General features: G+C 36.9%; 1 protein-coding gene across 1 annotated transcript in view; it reads right to left on the minus strand.

Annotated features, from left to right (window-relative positions):
* Nucleotides 1-979, minus strand: part of LOC128998832 (uncharacterized) — an 8763-nt gene extending 7784 nt beyond the window's left edge. Inside the window, exon 1 of the mRNA XM_054425188.1 lies at nt 4-979. Within this exon, the coding sequence (XP_054281163.1) occupies nt 4-979 (976 nt within the window). The remainder of the gene's footprint in view (nt 1-3) is intronic.
* Nucleotides 980-15425: the final 14446 nt, after the last annotated feature.

The raw sequence follows: 15425 nt of genomic DNA on the forward strand, positions 1-15425 counted from the left end.
AGCTGTCTTTCTTGGTGACATTGTTGAGAAGGCGGTAGTCTACGCAAAATCTTGTTGAGCCGTCTTTCTTTTTCACTAGTACTACAGGTGACACCCAAGGGCTGCTAGAAGGCTCGATGACACCATCCGCTTCCATCTCCTTTATGATTCTCTCGGCTTCGTCACGTTTTGCCAGTGGGAGTCGTCTAGGGGCCTGACGTATGGGTTTTGCATCTCCGGTGTCTATCTTGTGTTGTACTATATTCGTCCTTCCTCTAGGGCCACTTCCGTACTCAAAGACATCTTGCCATCTAGTAATAAAGTCCTTTATTTTTGCACTTTCTTGATGCGTCAGCTCCTGACAGGTACTCTCTACGAAATCTTCTAGCTCCTTTGGTAATCTATTTGGAGATGGCGGGCATGATTTTAGTTGACGTACCACCGAATTAACAGCCACGCACGTTCCGATCGTTACTCCTCTTTTTATCGTAACAGGAAAACCATTCAAGTTCATCAGTTGCACCGGATTTTCATGTCCTAAGTTAAATAAGGATCTGGCGACAAAGACACCACGTCCAAGCTGGGATTCACTGTCACTTGCTGGCTCCAGCAGAACACTTTGCCCACTAGTCCAATCTCCTTCGACTGTGGCTTGAACGATGACCTGGCTGCGCGCTGGTAGCGTTGTGTCTTCCAGTAGAAGTACGCGTGCAGAGATATCTTTTCCACGCCGAAGTATGACATCTTCGTCTCCGAGAGTCACTAGTCCTCTTGACATGTCCAACTTCAGTCCGTACTTCACCATTATATCGGTTCCCAAAATCACGTCCTCGTCTATGTCGGCAACAAGTGCGCAGTGTTGAAACACGCAGCCGCCGATGTGGAAGGTAGCAACCGTCTGCCCATAGACCTGAGCCAGCTGACCTGTAGCTGTACGTAGAGACCATGATGTTGGTGAAATATCTTCCGTCGACACAGTGTTTGGATTCAGGATGGTCATAGTCGCCCCGGTGTCCAGAAGACAGCTTTGGAGACGCCCGTTCACCTTTCCGTCGACGTAGAAACTGCTCGACTGACTTCCCAGTGAAGCAACTTTACCACTTTTCCTCGGGGCTTTCCAATCGCGGGCTGACGGTTGCCCCTTTCCATCAACCCTCCTTAGTTTTCCTGATTCGGTTCTGGTGTGGTCGAAGGACATTTACTCCGGGGATGTCCCATCTGTCCGCAGCTCCAACAGCGTATCTGCCGGCGACGAGTTTTTAGTGCCTCCAGCACTCTCTTTACTAGCTCCTCGATGTCCAGTGGAGTTGTAGGTTCTGCGTCTGCCACGCGGACTCGAGCCTGGCCCCTCACCGACTGTCGCACAGCCTCGAACTCCAGTGCCTGTGTCAGTGCGTCACTCAGGGTCTTTGGTCTGGCGAGCTTCACTGCCTGTTGAGTCTCAGGTTCACGTAGACCGTCTAGGAATTTATCCACCGCCAAACTCTCGTAGACATCATCCGTGACCGATGGATAGGCGTTTCTCACCAGGCGAGCAATGTCGGCTTCAAACTCCTGGAGTGACTCACTGGACTTCTGGATCCGGTTCCGCAGCTGTGATCGGTAGAGCTGGTCCATGTGTCGATGCCCAAAGCACATGTCCAATCTCCTCACTAGTTCTGGGAAATTCTTCCGCTCCGCCATTGGCATAGCATGCAGAACAGCTAATGCATCGCCCCGTAGTGCAAGGCACAGTGCTGAAGCCTTTGTCTCCTCGGTCCACCCATGGACCATAGCCGCTGTCTCGAAGAGAAGCATGTAGTCCTCCCAGGGAGTTTTGCCATCGAAGTGAGGGACGATGTTCTGAGGGGCAACGGCAGCAATGGTGGGCGCTGGCTTGGAGATCGTTTCTAGGACGTTATCCTGCTCAAGTTCGCCAGTGCTAGCCGATGACGCAGGTGTGAAGCTCCCCGATGCAGCCATTTCCTGCCTAAGCTTAACTAACCTATCTTCTAGATTTTTTTCTATACAATTAAATTTCTCATCCATTTCATTAATCCTACTTTCTAAATCATCAACTTTGCTAGAATACTCATCTAACTTGTTCAGCATTTTTGATTCTACATTCGACATTTTTGACTCAATGCTAGCTTCTAAGTTTTTGTTATTTTCTGACATTTTTGACTCTAATGCTTTACTGTTTTCTAATATTTTTGACTCAATATTTGCTTCTAGGTTTGACATTTTTGAATCTAATGCTTTGCTATTTTCTGACATTGACTCTAATGTTTTGCTATTTTCTGACATTTTTGACTCCAACGCTTTGCTGTTTTCTAACATTTTTGACTCAATATTTGCTTCTAGGTTTTTAAGCATTTTATTAAAATCAGATGTTTCAAATAAAACGTTATCTAGGTCTTCACCTGCATCAATTAAAGCTTGTTTAAGGCGTGCCTGAAGGGCTGATTTAGTTCCACTAGTATCTAGATCTCGTTCTTCTAATTCTCTCCTAAGATCAACTACTTTTAACTCATCAAGTTTCACACCTTTGAAAGCCATTTTTATGCCAAACAATTAAACTAATTTTACAATAAATGATTTTTTCCTTTGTAAACAAATTTACGACACAAATTACTAATATGTAACTAAGACCTCGAATCTTACTAATATCTAATACAACTCAAATTAAACTCAAGATTTTACAATTAAAATCGCCAAAATAATGCCGCTTTCTGACACCAATTGTTGCGGGCTTAGCAGGTTCTTTACAAATAAAACTTGGCGATTTTAAAATAGCTATTTTATTTACACTAATATTCTGTATTTACAATAATTACAATTTCCTAAAACCTAACTAACCCTATCTAAACCTAGCTAAAGCCTATTCTAATTTACAATGATTCTACTTTCAGCTAACCTTTTACAGGATTTATCACTACTTCTGTTACAGCACTGTCACTACACTGTCACTAGTGTCACTACACTGTATCTACACTGTTACTGCCACTAGCACTGGTCACTAACACCGACGGGCGCTTGCCGCGACGATTCTCGGAAGGCTCAACTCAACTCAACTGCCGTGTGCCGGAAGACGGTCCCTTATATAAGCTTGCCGTGGAACATTCTGGAGGCACCTAGTAGCCCAAACAAAGCTGTTTACAGATCACCGTAGAAGCTTCTGGTGGATGTCAAAGACCCTATTGACGTAGTCCGTTGACATGGGTCTATTGTCTTTCACTGGCACGTACGGAGAAACCCGGGTAAACAAACAACCCTTTTGAGACGGCGCCTGGCTATTGTTGCGCGGGGCTCCTGACTTGTAACAATAAATAAGGTGTTTATTTCCAAGCGTTCATCAAAGTACAAACTCTGTTTTTCATGACAACTTTGGTCAAATTAAGTAAATAAAACAATACAATAGTCTATTCATAAAATAAAAAATAAAAATATCTATACAGTTTAGGTAAACATTTCCTTTACACATTTCTTAAACCTATTACAACTGTACTCTTTTAAAGTGGGTGGCAAAGCATTGTACTTTTTTGGGGAAACTAAACCCCTTTTTCCCCGTTTCCAGTTTTGTCTTTGGCAAGTGCAACACAGGCTGTCCTGTCGAGTACTGTGTTCACTTATTTCATGTCTAAATACCAACTTTTTCCTAAGGTATTCAGGTTTTCCCGTCTGAAGAACGTTGTGGACCAGATTTACAGTTTGTATGTCAGAGTACCCCATGATTGACAACGCCTTGGCACTCAATCTGTGCTCACTAATGTGATCAATTTTTTCAGATTGTAGACAAATCTAAGCACTCTGTTCTGCAGCCGGGTAAGGATCATCAGATTTTCCTGAGTAAGGCAACAGGAAAAAGCAGGAAGAGCATAGTATATAACAGGAAAAATGGTTGAGCGGACAATTTCCAACTTAGAAAGTTCTGGCAAAATTGAGCTTAGTCTGCGAAGAGTTTTCAAACGTATTGTTACTATAAAGGTTACTTACAGTCTTCGCAATCCTGTTAATTGAGCACTACGGCCGTTTCGGAGATAACTCCATCGTCGGGTGCGTAGTCATTATACACTAATCTGAGCTATTTACATATTTACATTTTTTACGTGGTTTCTTCATTTTCATTGCGTCAAAGTTTAATAAATAGTACATACAACACAAAACACGAACACGACACGAAAACATTAAGGCACGTGCACGGCTAAAAACTGACGACCAACTGATCGAACTTTATCACTGCAAAGGTTTGGTGGACGACTGGAACAGCTGATAACACGTGTACCAACATAGCTGCTCAAATTATACCTTGTGCTGTTTGATTTGTATTATTTTCTCAAAAATTGGATTGGCTGCTGAATTAGTCTGGGAATTAATTATTAAGTTCGGTTCTTTAGCTTTACTGGTGTAAATGTGGAAATTTTCAATACAATTAAGTTTGTGACCTTTGCTACCAATGTGGAGTATTTCTAAACTATTAATTTCAGAGTAGTCGTGGCAATACTGTTGGATGTGTTCTGCATAATTTGAGACAGGATTTGGTTTCTTGATAGCACTTATATGTTCTTTATATCTGGTCTTAAAACACCTACCAGTCTGTCCGATATAGTAGGAATCACATTCTCCGCATTTAAGCTTATACACGCCTGACTTCTCTAGTATAGGCGTAGTATCCCTTTGTCGTGGAGCTGACAACTTACGTTGAAGGTTGTTGCTAGTTCTGTATTCAACTGAATAGTTATGCCTACTAAAAGGACGAGTTGCTAAACGTTGGTTGAGTTTACAGAACTCTAGTGTCACGTACTTTTTATCAGTTTTTTCTTTGGCAATTTTATTATTAGCTTTACTCTTGATTCTCCTGTGTAGTTTATCAATCATGTCAGAGCTGTAACCGTTATTCAACGCAATGTATTTTATTGTGTTAAGTTCATTTCTATAATTTTCTTCACTTAAAGGTATGTTAATCAATCTGTAGAGCATTGAATTGTAGGCTGCAATTTTGTGAGAGTGGGGGTAATTAGAGCTGCTATGGATGGTTGTGTCTGTACTGGTTGGTTTTCTAAAAATATTAAAAAGGTGTTTGTATCGGATTTTGTTATTGTCAGGTCAAGGAAGTTGATAGAAGAGCTTTTCTCGTGTTCTATTGTGAATTTAAGTCTAGGATGGATATTATTAAGATATTTCCCAAACAGGTCAATTTGTCTGTTATTGCCTAGATTAATCTTGTATTGTTACTGTTTTACAGATAGCTTTGACATGGTGAAAAAAATCAAGTTGTGAATCGAGAGTGACACCGAGAATCTTAAGAATATTACTTGAAATCAGTGGTTTTCCATCAACAAAGATACACTGTTTAACACAACTATTCACTGAGTGGGCACCAGAAGATGGCCTATCTACAAGCAAGACAGAACACTTACTGGAGTTCAATAGCAAACCATGGTCATTCGACCATCTATTTACACTCTCTAAATCATTGTTGATACAACGAATAGTCTTAGCTGTTTCTGAGGGCTTATAAGAAATTAGCAGTTGGGAATCATCGGCATAAGAGTGTAAAGAACAGTGACTCAATTTATCTTTCAAATCTGCAGTGTATATAAGGAATAGAATAGGCCCCAAGCAACTGCCTTGAGGAACACCGACAAACCTTGGAAGTGCTGACGAGAGCTGTCCATTAACCTTTGTACATTGAGTACGCCCGGTCAAGTACGTTGAAAACCACCTCACTGAGATGTCGTTAAACTGATAAAACCTCAGCTTTGCAAGAATCAACTCGAAATTTACCGAATCAAACGCCTGAGAGAAGTCATCACACTGTTTAGGCCCTTATCTTTTGCAACGATCATTTCGTCAATAACATTGAGAAGAGCTGAACAAGTGCTAAACCCCTGCCTGAAACCTGACTGTGTTTCAGGAAGTAATCCTTCAGATTCTAAATGAAAGACTAATTGCTCGGCCACAACCTTCTCCAGTATTTTGGACATAACAGGGAGGATCGAAATAGGTCGGAAGTCAGAAATCAAAGAGGGGTTTAGGGTTTTTGGGAGAGGAACTACCACGCTCTGCTTCAAACTAGAAGGAAAACTTCCAGTGCTCAGTGATACATTGATCAAATGAGTAATTGCTCCAATACAAAAGGGGCTCAAACCTCTGATAATTTTTATTGATATTCCATCCACCCCAAATGCAGGACTTGTGATACTGTTCATCATATCCTTTACCTTACTTTCTGAAACAGGAGAAAAAGTAAATGGTGATTTTATCCCTGCACATTTATTGCTGCTAAAGAATCTCAGTGTTTCGGTGCTCACAGTCTTGCTACAACCCATAGTTGAGAAATAATGGTTTAAGTATTTTAGTCCAACAGAATGGTCTTTTGCTTCAACAGAGCTCATTACACCTCCAGCTCGTAAAGGGGCCAAAAAATGTCTTAGGCTGTTTTGTATTCAAATTCTCAGAAAAATAATTTCTCTTAGCTAATCTTATGGCCACATTTAGTGCATTGCGGGCTCTGCAGTAAGCATTTCTTGAAGCCTGTGTTTTCACAGCCAGGTAGTTATTTTTACATTTATTCTTTTTCTTTGTAAGATATTTTACATTTGAATCTCTCCAAGGTGATTTCTTTCTGGTTATCCTTTTTCTCACCATGGGGGCACATTCGTCAAACACTTGAATTATATTTGTTGTTATTACATTAGCAATGTCGTTGACGTTGTGCTGTGTCTTGACGTTATCCCAGTATATATTGGAAGCAACGTCAATGAACTTATCGCCATCAAAATCTCTGAAATTTCGATATGTAATAAACTTTGCTTTGCTTTTAGGCTTATTGTATGGTACATCACAGTAAGTCAGCTTGTGGTCAGTGATCCGTTTTCCATTGTGAGTAAAAATGTTGGAAGTATCAACTATTCCTACTTCTAGATTGTGAGCTTTGTCAACAATTATTAAGTCAATCAGAGAGGATGAGCTTTCTGTAACACGTGTGGGCTCTTTAATGATCTCCTTATCCTTATTATCGATGGAGGGTGTAACTCGACAGTGCTGGGTACGAAGAACCTGTGTTGTAGCATAGATGAAGTAATTACTTCATCTATGGTTGTAGTATCTTGATACTAAGTATATACAAATATAGACTGAGCCTGTACTGGAGTTATGTGGTGGAGTGCACGATTAAAATAAATTGCATTGGTAAAAATACGGTAGATAACTGAAATAATATTTGGTTATAAATATTTAAGTCTAACTACTTAGTCCACAAAATAAAAAGATAGGGGAACGTCACCCTGTTGTTTCTGTGTATAATGTAAGTATAATTCATACAGTATAGGAAAACCATCTCATACTTGACCGAGTATGTAGATAAAATTGTATGCTTATTGTATGAGGAATAAGACAAAAGTCCATATCTATACATTTGTATATTACCATTGGTGAAATTTATTTAGATTAATTCAAATTTACTAAAAAACTATAAGAATGTATTCGATGGGTATTACACAAACAAAGTCTTTGATAAAGAATCGTGGCGATAAATAGTTATTTGTGTAACTAGTAGCAAAGAAAATTGAACCTATTTTCTTTGCTAGTAGGCAAAGGATATTTGCGCTCACGTTACACGTTATATTATTCCTACAGTCACTTTTATAGTGCATATGAATAATTAGTTTTTCAAACACTATACAGCACGTTTTTAGGTTAGGTTAAACCCAAGCGTTAAACGGAATGGGAAACACTGCACCAGCTGATTGTAGTCGTAGTATCTTTAGGTGTTCTTCTTTTCAAGAGTACACGTATTAACAGTTATAATCAGTATAAACAGAATAAAAAGTAATTTTGTAACTTTCTTTCTTACACACCAAGAAGAAAACAGTTTGTATGCTCGTTCATACTTCTTTATTGATTTTTCAGGAAACATGTTTAATGAAACACGTTTTGCAGTTTCTGCTACATATTTTTTTCGGGTGTACACAATATATATTCGCAATCACTGAGTTCATTATTCTCAAACATGTTAGGCCCACTTATAATTATTCTTTCAAATAGTTATAGGTTCTAACTTATGTTATAAGTTTTGTTCAAACCAAGCGTTGAACGAAAATAGAACATAAACTTTAAACACGAAATTACAGGTTAAATCGTAGTTATGATAGTCAATCAGCTGCTCATAGTATTATTATCTTTAAGTGTTGCCAACCTATTTCCAAGCGTGCACGGATTACGTACGTAATAAAACCACGCTGTTTCATGTTGTTTGGTTGGAATCCTGATGTGCGCCAAAGTATAAACCGTACGACAAGGTAAGTAAATGGATCAATTAGCAGCTTGCTGTACTATAAACAGTGCAAGGAAGCCAAATTTGTCGGGTGACTGTAGAAAAAGTTGATTCCTAAGTAGGAAACGTTGACATAAACACTAGCTGTCTCCTGAACAGCTAGTGTTTATGAACAAGCATTCCCAGAATTGGTTCCTCTGAACCAGAAGGTTCGTTTGGATTATAAAACAAAAACATATTGATTAATAACACCAGCTTGATAAATATTGGTTATTTATACAAGTTTATAATTGCATTACATATTTTTATTGATAAAACTAATTTATTAAATTGGTATATAATAAAATAGTAGGATGGTGTTAAAATAAACAATCATACATAGTTTACACACAAACAACCATTTTTATATTAGATTCAGAATTCTTAAAGATCCTTGAAGTATTTATTGAACTTTTTTTAGCCTTACAATGTTAAGTGAAGACAAATTAACTTCAAAAGTAAGGGTTGTTGTTACCGGTAATTTCTCACAATATTTGATCTTATCAACAATATCTGAAACATCTGCTGCTGATATCAATGTAGGGTTTTTATACCATAACCACCCTTAAATTGTAATTAAAAAACAAAATTAATTTCATAATAAATGTAATTACTTGACTTGGCCAACGCAATGTATTGTTAATCTGGCTGAATAAAGGACTCTGACTTTGACTTTTTGACTTTGAAAACACAATTAGCTACATTCTCTTCATACGTGTGGAGTGAATCAATGCTATTTAATACTGTATATACCCCGTTATACTTTTATTGTCGCATTTTTTCAATTTTGTACAAATACAACTAGTTTGGTAATGGGGGCTGGTAAAATATTATTAACGAAAAAATTATTAATTATTCTCATCATTGTGGTAAAGTAGTGACTAAGTTTGACAGATAAACGGATGTTATTTAGTAAAGTGCTCATATCAGAGTGGCTAAAAAGTAACTTTCACCCGCCTTAACTTCACAACCATTCGAGATATTTGAAATCAGTTTGCGGCAACCTTCTTAGATACACAGATAACTTCTCTGTAAGGGGTTAGAATTTTAAAAACATTGTCCTTAGGGGTAGTGGGGGTACGGGTTAGTTCAACAAATTGAAATTTACATAAATAAAAAGGTATGCCCCCCTAACAAAAACAACACCTAATAACACCCAATAACAAAATTGCACCCTAAAATTATTCCTCTGCAACTGAGAGAGATTACTGATAACAGCATTTATAGGGTTGGGAATATTTCAGACACTGTTACTAACCACGCGGATGATGATATTAGTAATGTTATGAATCAAAAAACTTGTTGTCTTGATTAAAATTGATAGTTAATAAAATAGGCTTATAATAAGTTTTTTACGACCATAGTGAAATTACGAATACAATGCTTTTAAGGTGGAATGCTTTTAAGGTGGTTGTTTAAAAGTAATTTTATTTTTGTAATTTGTTTAGTTTCATCAAGGCCAGTAAAACTAGTAACGAAGTAGTCTATACTTCCCATTTTAAAATGTTCAACTTTACCCTACCCCAAACAACCCTGAGAGTAAAATTAACCATCATTATTGTAAACCCTTATTTCTATGAAGATTACTGCAAACAAATTTTAAATCTCTCAAATTACGTAAGGGGGTTAGTACGTCTAGGAGGGGGAGGTGAAAGTTACTTTTCAGATACCACGTATGTGTACTAGGAATTGAATATTAATTTTGATAGAGGAGAGTTCTTGTGATCACTCCACAAAATAATGTAAAATATCTTTAAATTTGTGAATGATGACATAACAGTTAAATAGGGGAACACAACGCAAACAACATAGCACTCACAATATAATGCTAATTTTGTTTTGAAATTGTATACAAATCCAGACATGGTAAAAATAAACTCTGAAGAATTCTTTTCCGGATTAAGTAAATTCAATTTAACCGCCAACCGAAAAGCTTATCTTTTATTTGAAAAGTAAATAAATCGTTCTTTTAACAGAGGGAGATTTATTTAAACTCTACGATTTGCAAATATTCTTCAAAGAACGGTTTATGCAACGTGGTTACAGACTTTTTGCCCATTGAAATTTATTATAAACATTGAGTTAGATTGTTTTATATTTATGAGACAGTATACCATTGAGGTTTCAAATTTAGAATTCTTTTTGAATTTTCTCCTCAACCAACATAGCTACAATATGTTATTGAATTGTACATCACTTTGTACAACATAACTTTGTTTGGTTTTTTACTGCATATTAAAAAATCAAACTAATTGGGTATTGGGTTTTAATTGAGTATATTCATACCCTATTTATGAAATTGTCATCAAATAATAACGCTTTGTTTATAGTATATATATTTTTTTAGTTCATTAAGAATAACACTTAAAAAATACAACTTGAAGAACCAATTTAATAATGACATTATTTCACGGTTATATATAAATATATTAAAATAACAATAACTAAAATTAAATTAAATACCTCTCATACAAATAAAATATCCCTTAAAATATGTTTGTGTTGTTATGATAGTTGACTAGTTGCCAAATTTGTATTGAAAAACCAACAATGCGATACCCACATTTTGATATTTACGAATTCACTAGTCGATAATAATATTATAAAAATTAATATTCTGAGCGCACAAGTTTAAGTTGTATAGCTTATCTTACACGTCACTTTTTATGAGGACTAATTGATATAAAATAAATTAAATAATATCTGTTTCTTAATTTTAAATAAATAATAAAAATGTTATTTACATTATTATAGAACATGGTAAGCATAATATAATAAATATACCTAATAAGAATAATCCATTATCCAAATGCCAGAAAAGATTACACATGACAAGTGGTTGACAAATAATTAGAGCAAAAGAGACAACGTGCATTTAGGAAATGAGAACTGGTGAGCTTGGACGTAATGATAAAAGCCTTCATCGTTCTACCGTACATCAGTTCAAACCTTGATAATACATTATTATTTTAACCAGAAACAAATGTTTTGTAAATGCCTATTCAAAAAATGCAATTATCAAAACCTTTCATTTAGGATATTGTAATCAGTTTCAGAAATATCATTAAAAAAACTAATATGCAAATTTGGTATCTTTTATTGTAATAAATCTTTAAGTACATATGTATTTGAGTGGCGGTTGAATATTTTTCCATTTAAACACGTAAAACCTAAGTCATTTGAAAGGTTTTAATATCTTTTTACTTATGATATATTTTTTATTACTGTCAAAATATTCATAATCTTGATGTAAAAACCTCAGAATGAAAGACGCTTTTCTCACGTTACAGTTAATACTACAGTCAAAAACTTTCTGGAATAAATTTCTGTAGACATTTAACGCGATCGAAAGCGGAAAATTTACATTGAAGTAGTTATACTTCGATGCTTACAAAGGCATATCTGGAGTCATCTTGAGTGGGGGTATAGCTGACGAGCCGTAGTGAAATATTGGTAATCGCTTGTTCTGTATTTGCAAGGGTACTTTCTCGGTTGCTGTCGGTCGTGTACCACAAACTGAGTGGCACAAACTTGGTGGATGGTCGTAGAGATAACACCATGTTTCGTCACCAGTCACAATTTAATTCAAAACATTTGGACCTGCATTGGCCATATCAATGAGTTCACCAGCCAAACATTCGGGTTTCTTTGGGCTCAAGAGACAGCATTTTTTGAACCATTCTCGTACAAACTCGATGCATGTTCAAATGATCATGAGGGATGGTGTGAACACTTCCATGAGATAAATGTACCTCACATTCAATTTTATTGAATATCAATTTCCGATGTTTACGCACAACTTGTTGCACTAGCTCAATGTTTACGTCATTGACTGCTGTTGAAAGACGTCTACTACGAGGGTCATTGTTAATGAAGTTTTCGAAGCATTAGGAGATTTGGATACTTCTAAAGGCTGTGGACCTGATCTCATTCCTTCAAGTGTTTTAAGATATTGCAGAGTATTACTGTGTGACCCTCTTCATGTTCTGTTCAACAAATCCCTTCGTAGTGGTGTTTTCCCTGATATTCTCAAGCTTGGATATGTGATACCTATACACAAAGCAGGTTCAAAGGAGGATGTTAACAACTATAGACCTGTGGTTATACAATCTGCTGTGGCTAAGGTGTTTGAGAAGTTGGCCGTAAAGAAGCTCACTCCTCTATTTAGAAGTATCCTCTCTCCGAGACAACATGGGTTTACCTTTGGTAGATCTACCGCTACCAACTTGGCTGTGATGGAAACTGAAATAATTAAGGCGTTCAATGCTCGCCAGCAATTAGACGCTATCTACCTTGATTTCTCTATGGCGTTTGAAAGAGTTAGCCACCACCATCTCCTGGCTAAATTAAAAGCTTATGGAATAATTGGAGAGCTCCTAGATTGGTTCGGATCCTATCTTTCCAACCGTAAGTTGAGAGTTAGATTCTTTGGACACCTATCAACTGAATTTGAAGTGGCGTCGGGTGTACCCCAGGGCTCGCATTTGGGACCGTATCTCTTTAACACCTTTGTGAATGATATTGTTGAGGTTATTGGGTCTGACTGTCTGCTTTTTGCAGATGACTTGAAAGTGTATGGAAGAATTACCTCACCGGCTGATTGTCAGTTGCTTCAGGAGAGTCTCCAGGCTATTGTGAATTGGTGCCAGATAAACAACATGTCACTCAATGAGAAGAAATGCAACTATATTACATTTCATAGAACTAAATCTGCCATCGTCTTCGACTACAAACTGGATAACATTCCACTGACTCGTTGTGAGAGTATCCGTGACCTTGGTGTAATGCTTGCTCAGGATTTGAGACCCAATTTACACATTCAAAACATCTGTGCGAAAGCGTCTAGATCTCTTGGCCTGTTAGAACGTTCTTCCAGAGACTTTGATGACCTCAACTCTCTTAGGACACTCTACTGCACCCTTGTACGTCCGCTGCTTGAATATAACTGCGTAGTATGGTCGCCGCATCAGATTACCCTGGTTCGGGAGCTTCAGACCATCCAAGACAGGTTCTTACGTCTCCTTGGCTGTCGGATGGGGTTTGCCTTCAGAGAAGTTCCTATTAGAGATCTCGAGCCATTGTTCAACCTTCAAAGCTTGGAAGTCAGAAGAGATGTTTTTGGAGTAGTGTTTCTGCACAAGCTGGTGAATGGTTTCGTGGACTGTCCGGAGCTGCTAGACCAGATTGGTTTCCTTTGTCGTACTGGAACCAGATCTACCGACCTTTTTGGAAGACGGCATGTGAGCACCAACTATGATGCAAACAGCACCCTCAATAGAATCCAGAGACTTGGGAACAAAGCCTCACACCACATCGACTTTTTCGCTGACAGTTCCACATCAGTCAAGAGGTGCCTGCTAAGAGTCGCAACTGACGAGCTCTACAGCCTGCGACAATGACACAGTAGTTTGTAATGCATGTAGACACAATCTGTACCTTTGTTAGTATTGAATAAGTCAGATTATATTTTTTGTTTGTAATTCAGTATTCATTAGTTTCACAAAAGTCAGATTATTATTTTGTTGTCTTTTTGAAATATTTATTTGTTGTTATTGTTGCATGATCAAAGAAAAAAAAAATATTTATTTATTGTTGTTGTAATTCTGAAAATATTTATTTGTTATTAATGGTTTGATAAATGGTATATGGTGATGTTATATTGTTACTTGTTCATAGTACACATTTTTTTTGCTGTTGAATTGATTGTTTGCTATTGTATTAATTATGTTGCTGCTGTTGTTGTAATTATTTGTAGTATTTGTATCACATCTTGCTTTGATTTTTATTGTTATTTCTTGGTAATGTTTCAATGTAATGGGTTTCCCGTTGGAATAAATAAATAAATAAATAAATAAATGCTTTCACGGCCTTTACGAAACAGTTTGTGCCACTCATAAACTTGACTTTCCTTCATCGCCTCTTCACCGTAAGCTTGACTTGACTCAAGAGTCTCACTAGGTGTTTTTGACAAAGTAGACTTGCTGATACACAAAAAGGACTTACCATTGCTGCTCAACGGCTCGTCAGCTATCACTACCTACTTTCCCTCCTAAGAAGTCGTACTAACTACTGCAAGGTGAATTTTCTGCTGGCGATTGCACTAAATGTCTTTAGAGATTCATTCATTCCAAGAAATTATTTATAGTTATATGTATAAGTTTTTAGCAGATACATTATTGCAATCGCTTAGAAAACCAACACTCATTTATTTTTTCCATTCCATAGTATCGGGTTAATTTGCATATCAATACCCATAATATCTGCAGGGGATAGCATTTACTTATTCTGTACGGGATTATATTGGTAAAAATATCTGTATAAAGCATAATTTTCATCGTGACATTATTGCTCTGGTTTTCGTGTCTACTTTACGAAGAATCTTAAACTTTTAGTTGTACAGTACTTTTAAGGACTGTTGTATCCTTTGGTAGCCCATTTTAAAGATTCGTCTATGCTCAAAACTTTAAAATATTTATCGTTATATCAGAACATTGAAACTCTTTGTAACATAGTTTATATTATTCTACTCTTCCGGTAAAGATTAAAATTAGATTAGAGATTTAATTTTCCCACCTGTTTTTAAACACTAGAAAGTTTTTCTTTAGATACATTTACAAACTATCCAAGATATATAAGGTCAACATTTTAAATTTAATTTAACCCTAGATACCTTTCGTCATACAGCATGACGCTAAGGATATCAATACGTAAATTTGACGTACTGCAGGCCATTTTACTATTCACAAAGGGTATTGACACGTAAGTTTGACGTATGCGTTCCAAGAAACCAACTAGCAAGGACATAAAGAAATACACACTACGACCCAACCAAGGCAGAATTCACAAGGCAAATGACTGCTGAGAACACTGCTGGAAGGAGGGTATTGTCGGTTGAGGGGGTGCGGGGGGTAAGGCGCTAAACATAACTCGCACTACGTCAAATTTACGTGCGATACCCATCTAGGGTTAACATATTTTGCAAGTTACACTCCAACCACATTCAAATAGTTAATATTGAATTAAGTCCGTTTAAAGTAGTCAGTAAATTTTGTTTTTGAATTTAATTAAGAATGGAAAACACAGGAAGAATGTCATAGAATATATTACATGTTCTAGAAGCTAGGAAAACAGATGTTCTTTTAGCTTTCCA

Source organism: Macrosteles quadrilineatus, unplaced genomic scaffold, assembly GCF_028750875.1.
Source record: "Macrosteles quadrilineatus isolate MER2022 unplaced genomic scaffold, UCM_ALF_1.0 Scaffold_7__1_contigs__length_78375512, whole genome shotgun sequence".
In the NCBI taxonomy this organism is placed as follows: domain Eukaryota; kingdom Metazoa; phylum Arthropoda; class Insecta; order Hemiptera; family Cicadellidae; genus Macrosteles; species Macrosteles quadrilineatus.